The sequence below is a fragment of the Beta vulgaris genome, chromosome 4 (genome assembly GCF_026745355.1).
Source record: "Beta vulgaris subsp. vulgaris cultivar EL10 chromosome 4, EL10.2, whole genome shotgun sequence".
Classification (NCBI taxonomy): Eukaryota; Viridiplantae; Streptophyta; class Magnoliopsida; order Caryophyllales; family Amaranthaceae; genus Beta; species Beta vulgaris.
The window spans coordinates 16673999-16690643 of record NC_079205.1 but is presented as its reverse complement, the minus strand read 5'-3'; the positions used below and the strand labels follow the sequence as shown (position 1 = coordinate 16690643).

At 36.7% G+C, this 16645-nt stretch overlaps 2 protein-coding genes and 1 long non-coding RNA gene across 3 annotated transcripts; 1 reads left to right on the top strand and 2 right to left on the bottom strand.

The window, feature by feature from the left end:
- Positions 1-1872: 1872 nt before the first annotated feature.
- LOC104891382 (uncharacterized) lies at positions 1873-2217 on the bottom strand. The gene has a single exon (XM_010677067.1). The coding sequence runs from the start codon at positions 2215-2217 to the stop codon at positions 1873-1875; it is 345 nt and encodes a 114-aa protein (XP_010675369.1).
- A 380-nt stretch (positions 2218-2597) lies between these two features.
- On the bottom strand, positions 2598-3686 carry LOC104891383 (uncharacterized). Its single transcript, XM_010677068.1, has one exon. The coding sequence runs from the start codon at positions 3684-3686 to the stop codon at positions 2598-2600; it is 1089 nt and encodes a 362-aa protein (XP_010675370.1).
- Positions 3687-6399: 2713 nt separating this feature from the next.
- On the top strand, positions 6400-8296 carry LOC125496355 (uncharacterized). The gene is made up of 4 exons (XR_007273022.2): positions 6400-6642; positions 6733-6901; positions 7678-7758; positions 8043-8296. It is a non-coding gene; the product is annotated as an uncharacterized LOC125496355 (long non-coding RNA).
- The last annotated feature ends 8349 nt before the right edge of the window (positions 8297-16645 follow it).

The window sequence follows — 16645 nt, the reverse complement described above, 5'->3', positions numbered from 1 at the left end:
TATATCCTTCTCTATTGTCAGAAAATTTTCAAAATTTATCCATTGCAACAATATTGTTTCGGTTTTCGGCGGAAACCGCAGCAATATGGTTATTTTCTATTTTTACTTTTCTTTTTACGTGATATATTGTTGCGTATGGGTAAAACCGCAGCAATAAGCATTTATTCTACTAGTGATTGTAATCACTAACTGTTTTAAAATCCTGAAACCTCATATTGGTCCAGTCAAAATGTGTCTGTGGGAGGAGCACATTTTTGTGATGCCCATATCTTTCATTTAGGCTATCCCATAATTCTTTGGGATCCTCCACAAGTAGATATTTAGTTTTTAAATTGTCATGTAAATGACGCTTGAGAAGGACTAAGGCTTTTGCCTTTTCTTGTTCAGTCGCTATTTTAACTGATACAACTAATGTAGTTGCATCCCCTTATTGGGTTAGCCACACCTTTAATTGCATATTCCAGCCATCGGGCTTTTAAATTCATTTGGGCGTCCATGGTCCATTCTAAAAACTTTTACTCAGATAGATCTATTATGTTAAATTGTCTTTTCACTATATCTCCCTTTTTTTTTACTACAAACATGTAAATATTTGAAATTAATAAATGATGTTAAATCATATATATTATCTCCCCTTGATTTATATCAATATAATTATACATAAATAAACAAATAAAAATACTGAAATACCGTATAATATTTTTATTTTTTTGAAGAAATTAAGTAAAATTAAGCACAAACAATCAACCACACCTAGACATTGCCATAGCAACCCAAGCTAAACACTAGACAAACCCAGCTTATACATTCTCAATCCAACTTCTATCTCTATCCTTAACTTTAACAGTCAAAAGCTGTAAAATTCTACCTTTCACACTATGCTTTATATCCTAAACAGTTTTGCTAATAGTCAAAATCGCACCTTCCCAGTAAGCTGTGTTTCGAACTCTCCAAATAGTGTAGACAGTGGCAGGCTGGCAGCTAAGGCAGCAAGCACCACTTTCTTCTGAAAGCTAGTCCCTCTATATCTGCCTCTAATCCACCTACACATCTGGTGAAACATTCCTATCTCTCCATGAAACCCCCAGCCAGCATATTACCTGCTCAATACACTGTGTCTCCTGTAGTGACACTTAAACATCAGGTGATCCACTGATTCTGCCTGTTGGCCACAGATAGCACACACATCATCATCACAAATTCCAAGCTTCTTCAACATATCCTTCGTTTTCAACCTATTTTGCAATCCTAGCCACAAAATCATTTTGTGCTTAGGTTGAGAGAATATATTCCAGACATAAGCAATCCATTGTGCTCTTATGTCATCTCCATTTATTGCTGTGTAATACTTCTTTATGCTAAAAGTTGGATCTTGCAACCACTGGTCACCTTCAAGCTGCACAATCATCTCATTCTTAGCTTAGTAGATATATTTCTAAGCCCAACTAGCAGTAACAGGAGCAACATAGCTACTCCACTGGTGTTCCTTGATGTAGATCTCATTAACCCACTTGACCCACATATTATCTTTTTTTTGGGTTATACACCAGGCAAGCTTACCCACAACAGCAAGGTTCCAATTCAGAGTACTCCTAAATCCTAGACCCCCCAGCATCCTTAGGCTTACACAAAGTACCCCAGTTAACAGCTCCAGGTTTAGTATCATTGTATGTACCACTCCAGAGAAAGCACCTGCAGATTCTCTTAACTTCATTTAGCACACTTCTTGGAATGAGAAACAATTGCCCCCAATAAGTGTATATACTCATCAGCACACTATTAACCAATTGACACCTTGCAGCAAATAACATATGTCTAGTACTCCAGACTCTGATCCTACTGATCATTTTATCAATCATAGACTGTCAGTCACTAGCTAGCCTTCAGCTTAGTAGTGGCAATTGGAACCCCCAAATACTTGAAGGAAATTCTACCACTGTGAAACCCACTATCATCAGAGACTCTCTGAATTTCCTCTTCACACATCCCAGCATAATACACCTCAGATTTACTTCTATTAACCTCCAACACACTGACATTAGAAAACATCTGAAACCCTTGCAAAAGTGTATAGATAGATCTAAAGTCTCCATTACAAAATAAGAGTAAATCATCATCAAAACATAAATGAGCCAACTTCAGCTCTTTGCATCTAGCATGGTATTTAAACCCCTCTTGATCACCAATGTATTCTATCACTCTAGCCAAATAATCCATGCAGAGGGCAAATAGGAGAGGAGATATTGGGTCTCCTTGTCTCAACCCCCTCTAATAAGCTCCAAACAATTTTGAAAGTGGCCCATTCACCATGACTGAAAACATGGGGGTTGTCACACAAGTCATAATTTGTTGCACAAAATCATTAGGAAAGCCCACAACAGGCAATGGGCCTGAATTCAGTGACACTACTCGGACAACTTTAGGAACTAAACTTAAAGTAGTAATATTGATTACCTTTAACAATTAGCCTGTTTTAAAGAAGTCAAGGATAGCCTCTGAGACATCATCACCAACAATCTCCCAGCATCTTTTGTAGAAACAACTATTAAACCCATCTGCCCCTGGAGCCTTATCATTAGGAATGCTAAACATGACTCTTAGCTTCTCACATCCTCTTTGGTGAAAGGACTCTGAAGTATCCTCCTGTGCTCCTCGCTGATACTCTTCCCTCTTCTCATCAAAGTGCTCAAGACTACTTGTTGTTGCTCTTTTCCAGTAAAAAGAGTCTTGTAGTATTCCAGAAAAGCTGCTGAAACCATCTCATGAGAGTTCACCCATTCACCTGCTCCATTGTGAATAACATGCACTCTATTCTGCCTTCTTCTTGCTCTGATGGCTTGGTAGAAGATTTTAGTATTTTCATCACCACATTTAAGCCATATTAATTTAGCTTGTTGCTGCAACATGGTCTGAACACTCCTCTTGGCACTCCGCACCTTCTCTATAGCTATTCTCTCCTGAGCTATAAATTCCATGCTTCTAGGATTTCCATGTAATGCATCTTGAACCTTTGCAAGCTCTTCTGTAGATTTTGTAAGTTCAACCTCAGCCTCACCAAATCCCTGTTTCTTCAAGGCCCTCAGAGCACCCTTAACCCTCTTCAGCTTCTCAACCACTTTGAACATTGGACACCCCAGCACAGGTTTCCTCCATTCAGCCTTTACAGCTTCCATCATAGCAGTGTAGTGACACCACATATTACAGAACTTGAAAGGTCTTTTTGTCATAGGCACAACATATACACTTAACAGAATAGGTGTGTGATCAAAATTACCTTCAGGTAAGAAGGCCACTGCAGCCTGATCATAAGTCTCAAGCCACATAGGATTAGCTATGACTCTATCTATCCTTGAAAACACCCTGGCTGAACCATCTTGTTTTCTACTCCAAGTGAAGTGTCTACCAGATGCCTTAACATCACTAAGTCCACATTCATTCATACACTCCAGCATTGGCCTAATTCCAGACACCCTTACAGGGCTACCAATCCTATCCTCAACATTAGACAGAGCATTAAAATCACCCATTAACACCCAACAAACATCAGCCCTCCTTGCAATCTCCATGATAACATCCCACAAAGGACCCCTACTATTCAGGAAATTAAACCCATACACAAATGTACACAAAAATCCCCTACCACCTTGAGTAGGCTTAACTTCATAATGAATGAATTGACTATTCATAGTCAAAATGTTCACATGAAAAGCACCTGGACACCAACCTATTATTATCCTACCATTTTCATGGTATGCATTATTATGGGTAAAACACCAACCTGGGCACAAGTTGAGATACACTTTACCCAGATTATGAGTCTTCACCCTAGTCTCAACGAGACTGAACAGCTTAATATTATGAGAGTTGATGAAAGTTCTCACCTCAATCTGCTTAACCTTGCTGTTCAATCCCCTGACATTCCATGATTGAATACTATCCATTGGGTTTAGGGGTTGTCAGCCCCTGCCCCTTATCCACCATTTCCTCCCCTAGTTGCTGCTCATTAGCCACCCTTTTATTTACACCCTCATCAGTAGCCTTGTTCCCCACTTCATCCACTTTAGTATCCTCTGTATCTTCTAGCAGTTCATTAAAAGAATTATGCACAAGCACCTCAGATAACTTATCAACAGGAGTAACTCCATTACCTACCTGTTGAAATCCCTTATTATCTACCCTCACTGGCTTCTTTTGCACCCATTTCTTCATTTGTGCTCCTTTCCTACATTCTGCTTCTCCATGACCTATCCCATCACACTTTTGACAGATAGTTGGCCTCCACTCATACTCAACCCTTTGTTCCACCACATTTCCATACTCATTGCAGAAGAGAATGATATCAGGAAGCTATTGCTGAAGCTGGATTTCTACCATTACCTTCGCATATTGCAATTTATCTTTTGCTTTAGTCGTCTTATCCATTTGTATAGCATGGCCAACTAACCCAACAATCTTAAAATGACTCTTCTTACCCCCAATATTTCAATGCTAGGCCAGGTAGCTTAATCCAGATAGGAACCTTCTGTATACTAGACTTATCAAATAGCATATCAGAATCCCACATACGTGTTATCAATGGTTTTTGGTCAAAAAACTGAAAACCTTCAGTAGTTACCTTCAAACAAGACTCCACATAATCAAACCTCACTATGAACATACCCTTTCCTACCATTGCTGTTTTTGCAATCCCTAGATAACCCCAAATACGCCTAAAAAATCATCCATCACATTGAACGATGGATTTGCACCCAGAACATAACAGACAACAGCAGAAGACCAGTACTCGACCTCCTCTTGAATATCCTCATACTCTATCATAACAATAGGAGTTTCAATTCTCACCTGATTACCTTCCTATCGCTCAACATCATCAGCCCAAGACATACGTCTAGCCGTTGCAGGCTTCTTTGCACCACTGCTCATTACTTCCCTCCATTCCGAGAGTATATTCTACTCTTGAGATTGCTTCTCTTCCACCAATATCGGAGGTGGAACCACCTTATTCGACTCTTCTACCTCTGTTTCCTCCATAATCTTCTTTTCTGGAATAGGACTTGGTATTTGAAGCGCACCAACTCCAGTAACTTCATCAATATATTTAGTCTTTCTTACCAGCGAGGACGATGGTCCCGTGGCCTTACCCTTTTCTTTCTGAGCACTCTTCTTAGCTCTCCCTCTTGCCATGGCGCCAGCGTAGTCTAGCATACGCCGGAGAAGAAGAACGAAAAAAACGTGCCAAGTTAGTGTTCTATTGGTACCTAGAGATAAGGCAGAGTTTCTCTCTCTAGGTTTTGCATTTTGTTCAGTAGCTTAATACAGTACAATATTAATGAAGTAAAAAAAATAAAAATGCCAAATATAGAAGAGAAAATAACAAGTGAGAAAAAATGATATTCATGTGCATTTTTCGTCATTCTTGCGGGGAGAAATTTTTTTTTGTCTCCTACTTATTTATTAGGAGATATATCATCAATGCCATGAGAAGAAAAAAGAAACCGGCTATAAGGAATAAGTAGAGCCTTATTTTCTCAAAATCCTTCTCAAAAGAAGAAGATGATGGTGGAGGACGGTTGTCGTCGGCGTGGAATATGTTGGCCGAAAAATTGAGAGATTTTTTTTATGAGTTTATATGAAAGTTGGAAGAAGATAAAGGATGTGTGGTGAAAATGGGGATAGGTAATCCACTTTTCATAGAGGGTTATTCCTAACTATGCAATTCATCTACAATTAAAAATATACAGTGTATAATAAAATTTTAAGATCTCTTAATTGACAAATACATATTAGAGCAATTTATATTTACTAAATTTTTCTACTATTACGCATGTTGGTGAAATGGTGATATAATATATGTAACTATAAATGCGAAAAAAATAAAAGATTAGAGACAGATATATATTATAGTGTTCTAAATGCTTGTTTCCAACATACATATAACAGTATTGTGTATATAAGAGATAATAATTTTATCACTTCACTAGACCGTCCACATAGGCGGCGAGTTCGAAAAAAAAGAAATTAACATGTCCATATAGGCGGTTTAAGAGCAAAAAAAATAACGTATATAAATGTCTTTGCGCTCCATGAAGGTGGCATTATTATCAAATTATATATTCTATGTATCATGATGATGTTTACTACTAGTTTCGTCCTGTTCATCCCTATCTTTTTTATTACTTGGTGGGGGTTTATTTTCAGTTGGTTCACTAGTGGAAAAAACTTCTTTTGCTACTTTACAAATGCTTGGATTATTTAAACAACCCGAGCGCTTGACAGCCTTTCTAATTTTCTTTTTTAAAAAAATCATTAAGGCTTGGGTTTTTCAAAACAATCGGAGCATGTGACTATTTTAATAAAACTTTTCTATTTATTTATTCTCTTTTTCTCCCTATTTGCTCATTGGAATTAGAAACCCCATACATACCCCCCTTTCTCTCTCCTCTTTTCCTCTCTGCCTCCTATTTTCATTTCTATTCATCGACTTAGGGTTTTCTCACCTTCTCTCTTTCGTTGTAAAGCAAGTTATCAGTTTCCTCAAATTGAGCGTCATATATTAGTAGCTTTTCGTGAACAACAACCATCAGTTTTTTATGGAAGACGCTGCTGCAGCGATTTCAGAAGCCTCAGTTCGTCGTTCGATCAGTAAGTTTCAACACTACTTCTCTCTCTCTCCTCACTTTCTCTCTTTTTTCTACTTCAATTATGTCGATAATGGTGGATTTGTGTGCTTAGAAAAGAAATAGAGGTGCGAAGTTGAATCTTAACCTAGTGAGCAAAACCCCTACTGATCTTGACATAGAAGATTCTGATGACGTTCTTGAGGATGTTCGCCCGAAATTTAAGCGCAATCATGTTGTTGGAGCTGCAACCGTTGTTAAATTTGACCATATTAGCTTGATTGGTGAGTTAAATTCGATTTAGGGTTTTGAATTTCGATTCTTATGATTCGATGTTGAAAAATTAGTGCCAAATTTGCCGAATTCATGATCGCTTATCTGTATTGTGGTTGATTTGGACTTCTAGTGTGGCTTTGTTATCTGTTTAATTGAATTTATCTGTAATATGCTTGATTTAGTTAGACGTATAATTTAGTTGATTCGTTGGTGAAATTCTGAAAGACTATGAGAAGTTTTAGCTTTTTGTTGATGTAATGTATTCAAATTTGCACTTTCCAAGTAGCTGGATTGATTTGGTTTGCGATTTTCATATGTAAATGAGTAAAATTAGGAGATTAAAACCTCTTTTTGAGTATTATTGGAATTTGCAATTTTCATATATTTACTTGTTAGCGGTTTGATCTGGTTTTCATTTCGATTATTACATTGAATTTACTGGAGATCTGATGGAATCTTCGTTGTATCTTTGTTTTCATTTCAATCTTCAGTCTATTCTTCTCAATATCAAGGTACATTTGATTGATTTGATAATAGTGCTATGTGCATGACAATCGTCGCCTATGTAGTTCAAACTTCAAAATACTGAAACAGAGTTGAAAGAGTGAAGAATGAAGATTTTGAAATGATTGCTCGGTTGCTCCTCTAGATCTCTCTCTTATAGTACATAAGTATTCAAGTCCCAAAAGGTTTTAACTAGCATGTCCATCAGTAATTGCTAGTTCCAGAAATAGTGATTGATGTTCCATTTCATGAATTCACTGCCACTTTTTGTCTGTTGTAGATGGGATATCAAGGAGGAAACTGCTAGCTCTTGGCATTACTATCCCTATAATTTTTCGGTTCACGGACACCCCTATCTCATGTGAGTGGTGATAAATCGTACTTGTTTTTTCTGGAATTTGGAGCATGCTTATGTACTATTCTCTCCGTCTACATTACTTGCTACATTTCCTTTTGCACAAAATTTACTTGCTACATTTTCTGCTCGTCATTTTTGTTTGTTGGTTCATCAAATGTAGCAAGTAAATATAGACGTTTTATGTTTTGCGTTTTTTATTTTAATAGTGAAATTTTGTTTTGCAACCACTAGTTCACCATCCACCATGGTTTAAGTTATTAATTGGTTTGATGTGATTGCATGAACAGACATCGCGAAGGGAGTGCTGCAGCATTAAAGAAAGCCAGACTAGGAACAATAACATGAGAATACAGATTAGAAGCTACAAATCGAGGAAGACCATTACTTTTTAAAGTTTAGCTAATAGTTTTTTCTCACCTTTCTTTACTCCCTAATTTATAAATAGTTGTACTTAGTAGATTATGGTTTGTAGAATAATTTTGTATTCCCTAAAATATGGTTTGTAACTAATTATGTTCATTTGGTTATTTATATTTCCAAGTCCTGGAGTTATTAGTGCTATTATTCTGTTATAGTGACAGTTTTAGCTTCAATGAATGGCATGTTAACCATTAGAGTAAAGGTGAGTGCAAGCAGGGTAGTTTGGATAATGGAGTTCGAGATGTGAATATTTGGTTTCTTCTGCATGCATGTTCTCATATGACCCTAGCTAATTTTATTTCTCATATCTAATTGTCTCTCTCCAACCCTTAATTTTATTGTGTTGCTTTCTTATGACAGTCACTTCTTGTAGCTCTTTTATATCCTTTATGCACATTTCAAGTGGGTTGTTTCATGTATCCATAAGGCCTGTAAATCCCATGTCCATCACGATTCTATCATATGTATTTGTGTGGTTTACCTTCTTTTGATAATTATCCTCTGATTTTGTTTTCGAGTTTTTAATCATTAATTAGTCTTTTGTTTCTCTGATGGTTTGATAATTTGTTGTATATGTAAACCCATGACAATGTTCTACTTAAATTAATTGTTTTGTGCTGGTAATTCTTTTATAATATGTTGGTAATTGAGAACATGCGCTTAAATCTAGGTATTACGGGTAGATAGCACAACACCTTAGTTGGTGGTCCTTCAGTACCCCCAGCTCCTTCACGCTTGTACCTCGACAATCCACAACGTGGACACTCATGTAAATGTGCGTACTCATTACGATAAAGCACACAATTTTTAGGACAAGCATGTATCCGCTCGTACTCTAAACCGAAAGGACACATGAGCTTATTAGCATAATAGTACGACTTTGGCAGTTCAATTCCATCATGGAGCATATCAGTTAAAACTTCCAACAACAATGTGAAACTAGAGTCCATCCAACCAGCTTTCGACTTAATGTTGAAGAGTGTAATCACGGTGGAAAGTTTAGTGTACTTTGTACAACCTGGATACAAAGGCTTTTCAGCAGCCTCAGACATAGACTCAAAAATATGAGGTCGTTTACACGAATGATCTTTAACCTCGTTTATCATCTCGTCTACCCGATCCCTATCTTCTTTCCATACTCATCATCCCAATTCTCATCCGCGGCATCATCAACGAGCTCTAAATCCTTCTTTTCTTCACCTACATCGCTCATTATTCTAGAGCTTCCTATATACTTCCCCTCCTCACCTTGCCAAACCCATATAATAAAAATCGACTGCTCTAGATGATGCTTGTTATTGTAATGCATATTTACAGAATTTAGAGACCCCATTCACAAACTCAATCGATTCACGACTACCATACATCCAAGTAGGATCCATATGATCATTCAAGAAGATATCTAATAATTAAACACAACCAATAATCATAATGTATCAATCATTATTTACTTACATAAACATGCGAGAAAGTCAAATATTCAAACCACACAAAGACACATGCAAACTAAGATAGTGACATGTTCAAATGTATGCATGCAGCCGAAGGTCTTTATCACTCCAACCTAACCCATCCTTGGACGTCTAATCTCACTAGTGAATATATGCCAACTTTTCAATTGTAAGGAGAATCGGGCAACATTTCCCTACAGTTCTCCAAGTACACAATGTAGATAATTGTTTATCAACATATGTACCTAGAGAACAATGTAGAGAAACGATAAGCCAATACTTTCCTTAAAATCGAAAAGAAGATACACACACTAACTAAGTGATATCAAACGTTCAAGAACAGTCCCCAACCGGGGATTATTCAAGACTTACTCCTAATGAGTAAGTATTGAACGGGTATTTAGGCATATGATGATGATTCATAGCTACTACATTGTTTTCATACAATCTCATATTAAGAAACATAAATACATCAATAAATATTATAACTTTAATCAAATTGAAACACATGACAACTTTATCTAGCTCATCAACTAATCAAATAAAAAATAAAGCATGCAAAGAAATTAAACATTATACCTCTTTACACCAGTAGCAAGAAATGAAGAAAGAAGAGATAGTTGGAACTTTATATTATCCTTGCTTAGTCTCTTTTTCTACATAACAAAACCCACATTGCACATTTAATCACATAATTTCAACAAATTTAACTAAAAATAACATCCTCCCCACCCCCTCCCCACCACCACACACCGTCACCACCCCCATGCCCACCCTCCCCAACCATCCCTCACACCCTGCCCAGCATCCCCAGCCCTCCCCTACCCCCCCCCCCACACACACACACACACACACACACCCTGCCACCCTCCCCAACCCTCCTCCACCCTCACACACACACACCCTACCCACCATCCCCACCCCTGCCCACCCTCCCACACCCCCCTGTGAACCCCCTGCCTACCCTCCAACACACTTAAACGAACATTTTGTATTAATGTTTTCGAAAGTAAAAAAAAGAAAAAGAGGGGAATCACCAGAAGAGGAGGGGAGAGAGTGAAGGTGGCACTGCATCGTGGTGGTGGCGCATGCAAAAAAATGAAACCTGCAACTAGAAAAGAGAATAGGTTAGAGTGAAGGTGGCGTAAGGGAGTGAGGAGTGAAAGGGAGTAAGTGAGGAGAGAGTGAAGGTGTGCGTCACTGGTGGTTGAGTTAGGGCTCAGGTGGTGAAGAGGAGAGTAGAGAGTGAAGATGTGCGTAAGGGAGTGAGGAGTGAGAGGGAGTAAGTGAGTGAGCGAGAGAAATTCGTATAGTTTTCAGTAAAAGTTGTGCGCGCATTTTTTAGTCAAGGGGAGGGTTGTGTTTAGCCCTTCACCGCAGCCCTTTTTAAAGTGAAGGGCTTCGATATTTGGGCTAAACACAGCCTTTCACTAAAGTAAAGGGCTGTGAGCGTTAGTAAATTGCACATAAAGGATGTTGTTATTTGGAAAACCGCATCCCTTTACATAAAGGGTTGTGGTTACCTTAAAAACCACATCCCTTCCTATTAAAAGGGTTGCGTTTTTTTGTTAACTGCAGCCCTTAAAGCGCAGCCCTTCCAGTTTTTTCCTCTAGTGCAACCATTAACAAACAAAACGTGTGGCAAATGTATTGAGAATAAATGTGATAAATTCTACATTAAAGAATACTACTATAAAACATTCCCTTGATGCGTGCTGGCATATGTGGAATTCTGGGAGATGTACCAGTTGAAAAACTCAAAATCTATCATCTTAATTCTTAATGTCCCATTACATGTGAGGATTTTCAATTTTTTAAAAAAAAAAAACTAGTATTGTTTTTACATAATGTAGAAGTTGATACTAGTTTTTAGGGTATGTGCAAAATTTATAAAAATACGTTTCAGCTATTTATAGTTTATAAATGATGTAGATGATAATGTTCATTTTAATATTTTTGTATGTTCTTTTTTCTTCCTGTATTTATGAGCAGACATGTAATTAATTATATATTACGTGAGAAACAAAAAAAACTATAAAAAATGAAGAAAACCATAAAAAGAACATGAATGTATAAAAAAAAGAACAGCATACTGATTATAATAGAACATGTGTGTATAATACTTGAAAAATAATAAATTATTGAAAAGCACAAATGAATAAAAACATAAAAGTAAGAGAAAGCTATCAAGTAAAAAACACCATACGGATTTTAAAAGAATATATATGCATATAAGATTTGATAAAAAAACTATATAAAATCACAAAAATAAAAATAAAAATAAACAAAAAAAAAGAGCATAAAGGTATAAAACAAAGAATGATTATAAAGGAACATGTGCATATAAAACTTGTAAAACAAAAATTATTAAAACTCACAAAAATTATTAAAAATATAAAAAAGAACATGAAGGTATCGGAAACAGAATACGATATTGATTATAAAAGAACATATGCATATATGACTTGCGAAATAAAAAATTATAAAAAGAATCATAACAATGAATAAAAACATAAAAAAAAAACATGAAGGTTTAATATTTATTTTAATATAAAGGTCCAATCATATTGCGAAGTCCATGAAAGAAAGTCAACAGAAGTCAAGGATTAATTAAGGTCCTCGGGAGATGGAAGTCAAGCAAAGATAAGGGTATAAGCAGTTAACAAGATGATCATTGGATAAGCTGCATAATCAAGAACGTGTGTGCTTCAGCGCCAGAAAGCAATAATGATTTGAATCAAAGATGATTCAAATCATTTCCCTCCAAAGGTGCATGGAAGTTACGTAGCATATTGGTGTATAAGTAAAAGGTAGATGATCAAGCCAAGACAACAAACACAACACACAATAACTTGCCATTACTTTCTAGCGTGGCCTAGCCTTAGCCTAACCAACCCCCTTCTGGGATTATAGCTCAGTTCTTAGACTTAGAGCATGTACTAGTGACGAGTTTGTTCATTCTCCAGTTTAAGCATCAGGAACTCATGGAGGTAATAATCTTTGTGTTTTCCCTTTAATTGTCTAGCCTAGATTATCCCCATATGTGTTATAAAACTTATAATAGAAGTTTGTGATGTGAATGGGAATATCTAGCTCTAATTGATTAACTACTATTGCATCTTGTTCTATTTAATGCTTTTTGCCTGAATTTATTAGGCTTTGTAGTTTAACCAATTATATTACAACTAAGTTCGTTAGCAAGGTTTTATCAAATTAAAACTCGTATCCCCGAGGGACTAAGACTCCTGTGGCATACATTCAATATCATACTATTGAGTGTGCATTGACTTGTGTGCAAAGTCAACCAACTGATTTTGCACTAAGAAGTTTTTTGGCAGCCAGAGTGGGAGGAGAAAGAATCATGATCAAATTGTGAAATTTCTTCTTCATAACTTTTACAATTTAACTGTTTAAAACAACTATTATTATTTTCGTAAAATGTCTGATACACGTTCTCGAAGAAATAGAAAAGTTGCTAGCGGTGAATCAAGTTCCCGGAATATGAAAAGTAATGATACAATACCATCAGAGACTAGGGTGTCAGCGAATAGTGGTGAACCAACTCATCATGTCTTGGAAGAGTCAAATGGAGAAACTCCCCAAAGGGAGGTTCCATCTCCAAGTAATACTGGTCGTGGATTTGTACATCAATTGTATGGAAAATTCAGTAATACAGTTATTACTGGAAGCTAGATAGAGTCAAAGACAATAATTTGATTCTAATTACAGAATTTAGCCCATGAGTCAGCCAGAGTCTTCACTGATATCCTCCAAAGGATAAGTGAGGAGAATAGAGATATCCACTCTAGGCAAATTAATTTATCGAATACTCGTAGACATCAATGATACTATGAGTCTAACATTCACGGTAATGTTGACATCTCTCGCAACTGAAGTAGTTACTCGCTTGGAACCACTAGTTGAAAAATACTATTTGTTAAACGAGAAGTTACTTAAGGATTTAGAAAAAGTCCCACTAAATAGAACACAAGGAGATCGTGGTATAACGCCAAATCTTCCAGTTGGTTACCCACCAAGGGTACATTTTTCCCATCCTGAAATTAGAGATCCATTTATCTCAAATGATCCACAAACTTCCTCCCATGAGCGCCAACCAAGGGTAATACCCTTGAGCCTTGGAGAGATTAATCATGCAAACTTTAGGAGAAGTGATAGAATGGCAGCGAGCGTGGAGCTAGGTTGGCATCAGGCGTTAGGACATCATCAACCTTCATTTTCCATAGATGGTGGACGCTTTGGTGACAACACACACCAATCTGGACCATCACTTGGAGGACAGAGACAAGGTACTTGTATTGCAAACAACAATTGTTCACCTCATGCATATATGCCTCTTAATCAACCAACTATATATGGCTGGGAACCCTTCCACACCTTCTACTTATAGGCCTTACCAACCACCTATGGTTGACACATCTCATTATGGGAATGCTCCAGGCTATAGTCAGAACCAGGCTCCATTTGCCCAAGCAACCGGCGCTTACCAGCAAGGAGTACTCATAAATGGGCATGCCTTCCAGCCACAAATGGCACAAGGAGCGACTAATGGGAATATGGGATACCTAGGGTGCCCCCATGGGAGGTTATCAAAATCAACCTTTCATACCTAACCTTAGTCCCATGTATGATCAAATAGAAGGTATGGGGAATGAGAATATGGGATACCTAGGGAGAAATCAGGACCCCTTGGCAGCACAAGTTGAGGCACTGGTCCAAAGACTAGTAGGAGATAACTCTAAGAAAGGTCAGAGGAAGATAGGTCAAAAGCCTTACCCTGAATGGATTCATAGAACTAATCCATTTCCTATAACATTTAAGATACCTGACTTTACTTTATTCTCAGGCAATGATAGAGTATCTGCTGAGGAACATTTAATTAGGTTCAATTGTCAGTGTAGGGAAGCAGCTGATAATGATTTCTTATAATTAGGAATGTTTCTCTAACTAAGACAGCTTTTTGGTGGTACACACATTTGCCACCAAATTCCATCCACTCTTGGCAGGACATGCAAGTGCAATTTACAAATCATTTTGCACACACTAAACCTGGAATGACTCTAAGTGATCTGGCTGGAATCCAACAAAAGTTAGGGAAGTCTATAGAAGACTATCTATCTAGATTCAAAATGGCTAAGATCATATAGCATGTTAGCATCCCTGAAAGAGAATTTGTACAAATGGCTCAAGAGGGAATGTTAATTCAGTTTCGTAAAAGGTTTGACGGTCATGCCTTTGGCGATTTTGTTGATGTTGACCCTTGAGTTTTGAAGATGACTTAACCACAAAAGACATAGTGTATTTTATTTATGTTGTTGCTAGGTAATTCGTTCTCGAGCAAAGAGATTACTTGATTGGAGATTAAAACGGAGAATTAATCAAAGGTCGAAGTGAAGATGTTCGAGTGATGAAGTATCAAGCATGGAATGAAGATTAGAATACATTAGGGTGTATTTATTATCTTCATGTTAAGGTTGAGTGAAAGCTCAATTAAGTTCGTGGTGAATTCTCAAAGGAACTTGGTTCTGTTCCCATGACAGGAACAGACCTGACAGTTAGGAACAAGGTTAGGGAACAAGACTTAAAACTGGTTTAGGAACACCTAAATGGCTCTAAAGTTGTGCGCCTAACTCTAGGTGTGCGCCTAATATGTTAGTTAGAGTTTTTAGGGTTGTTTTAATTAAGATCCACTATTTTAGGGAATTTGTTTTTAGTTTGTTAGGTAAAAGTTTTTAAAATGATTTTCGGATTTTATTTAGAAAAATATCTAACCGTTATCTTTTATATTTTATTTAAAAGATTTTGTTTTCAAAATAAAATATCTTTTCGGTTTTTTAAAAGATTTTCGTTTTAAAAAATATAAAACTGATTTTCGTTTTTATTAAAGTTATTTTTAAAAGATACTTTCCTAAAATCTAGTTAAAGTAAATATTTTATTTATTCCCTAAAAATAAGATTACACGCCTAAAGCTACTGCTACACGTTTTTGTAGTTAGTGGATTTAGTGGCTTGGTTAATTATCTCCCAAGTATTAATTCATTTAAATAAGTTTAATTATCCCTCAAGTTTGTAAAACCACGTAATATGTTACTGCTTCTCTTATTTAGTTAAGCAGTGGATTAGTGGGTTAATTACTTATCAAGGAATATTTAATTTAAATTGTTTAATTGATTAAAGTCATGGAGATCATGGGATAGTGGATTAATTAGTGGATAAAATTGTCTTGTCTTAATTGTCTATAAATAGGAGCCTAAAACCATAGAACAAAAGTGTGTCTGACTTAGCTAATTTGTCTTAGTTGTCTAAAAAAGTTAGTGCCTTTTCCTAAAGAGAATTCATACTTACATTAATCGAGTTTATTACTCTTCGATTGTTTTACAAAGTGTATTTTTGAGAAAAAGGGTTTGAGTGTATTCTTGTAAGTGTGAGAAGCTTTGAGTGAAGCAAGAGAAAGAGAAAGAGAAAGGAACTTCTAGTGAAGTTTGAGAGGAAAGACAGTTGTGGGAACTGTTGTTGGGAACTTGAGTTGAGTGACTTAAGTTAAGAATCGAGAGAAAAGTAATAGGTTGTAATCAGAGTTCTTTTGGCCTATTATAGTGGAAAGTTGTGTTAATATCCCTTGTGGTCGAGGTTGTTTCTTCCGACTATGCCTAGGAAGTTTTTCCTCGCTAAATCTCTCGTGTTCCCATTGTTTGTTCCCAAGTTTACTTTTAATTCCGCAAAAAGTATAGCTTATTCTCTCACTATAATTCATCCCTCCCCCTCTTATATTGCTCATATTATACAACAGTTGAGTTAGTAGAATTGGCCGTAAGACATGAGAGAAACCTATAAGCTAAAAGTGCAGTAAGACACCAAAGTTTCTTCACTCAAAATGAAGAGCCTTCCCACTTTGAAACCGCACAAAAAGTGGATGTGGCTGAAATCATTCACAAAGTACCTTATAGGTGTTTTCCTCTTATGAAGAAAGAATTTCTGGCGCCAAAGGATTTGAAATCTGG

Bases quoted from the DNA above. Each gene is read 5' to 3' on its own strand.
- LOC104891383 (XM_010677068.1), bottom strand. From the start codon at position 3,686: ATGAATAGTCAATTCATTCATTATGAAGTTAAGCCTACTCAAGGTGGT.
- LOC104891382 (XM_010677067.1), bottom strand. From the start codon at position 2,217: ATGGATTATTTGGCTAGAGTGATAGAATACATTGGTGATCAAGAGGGG.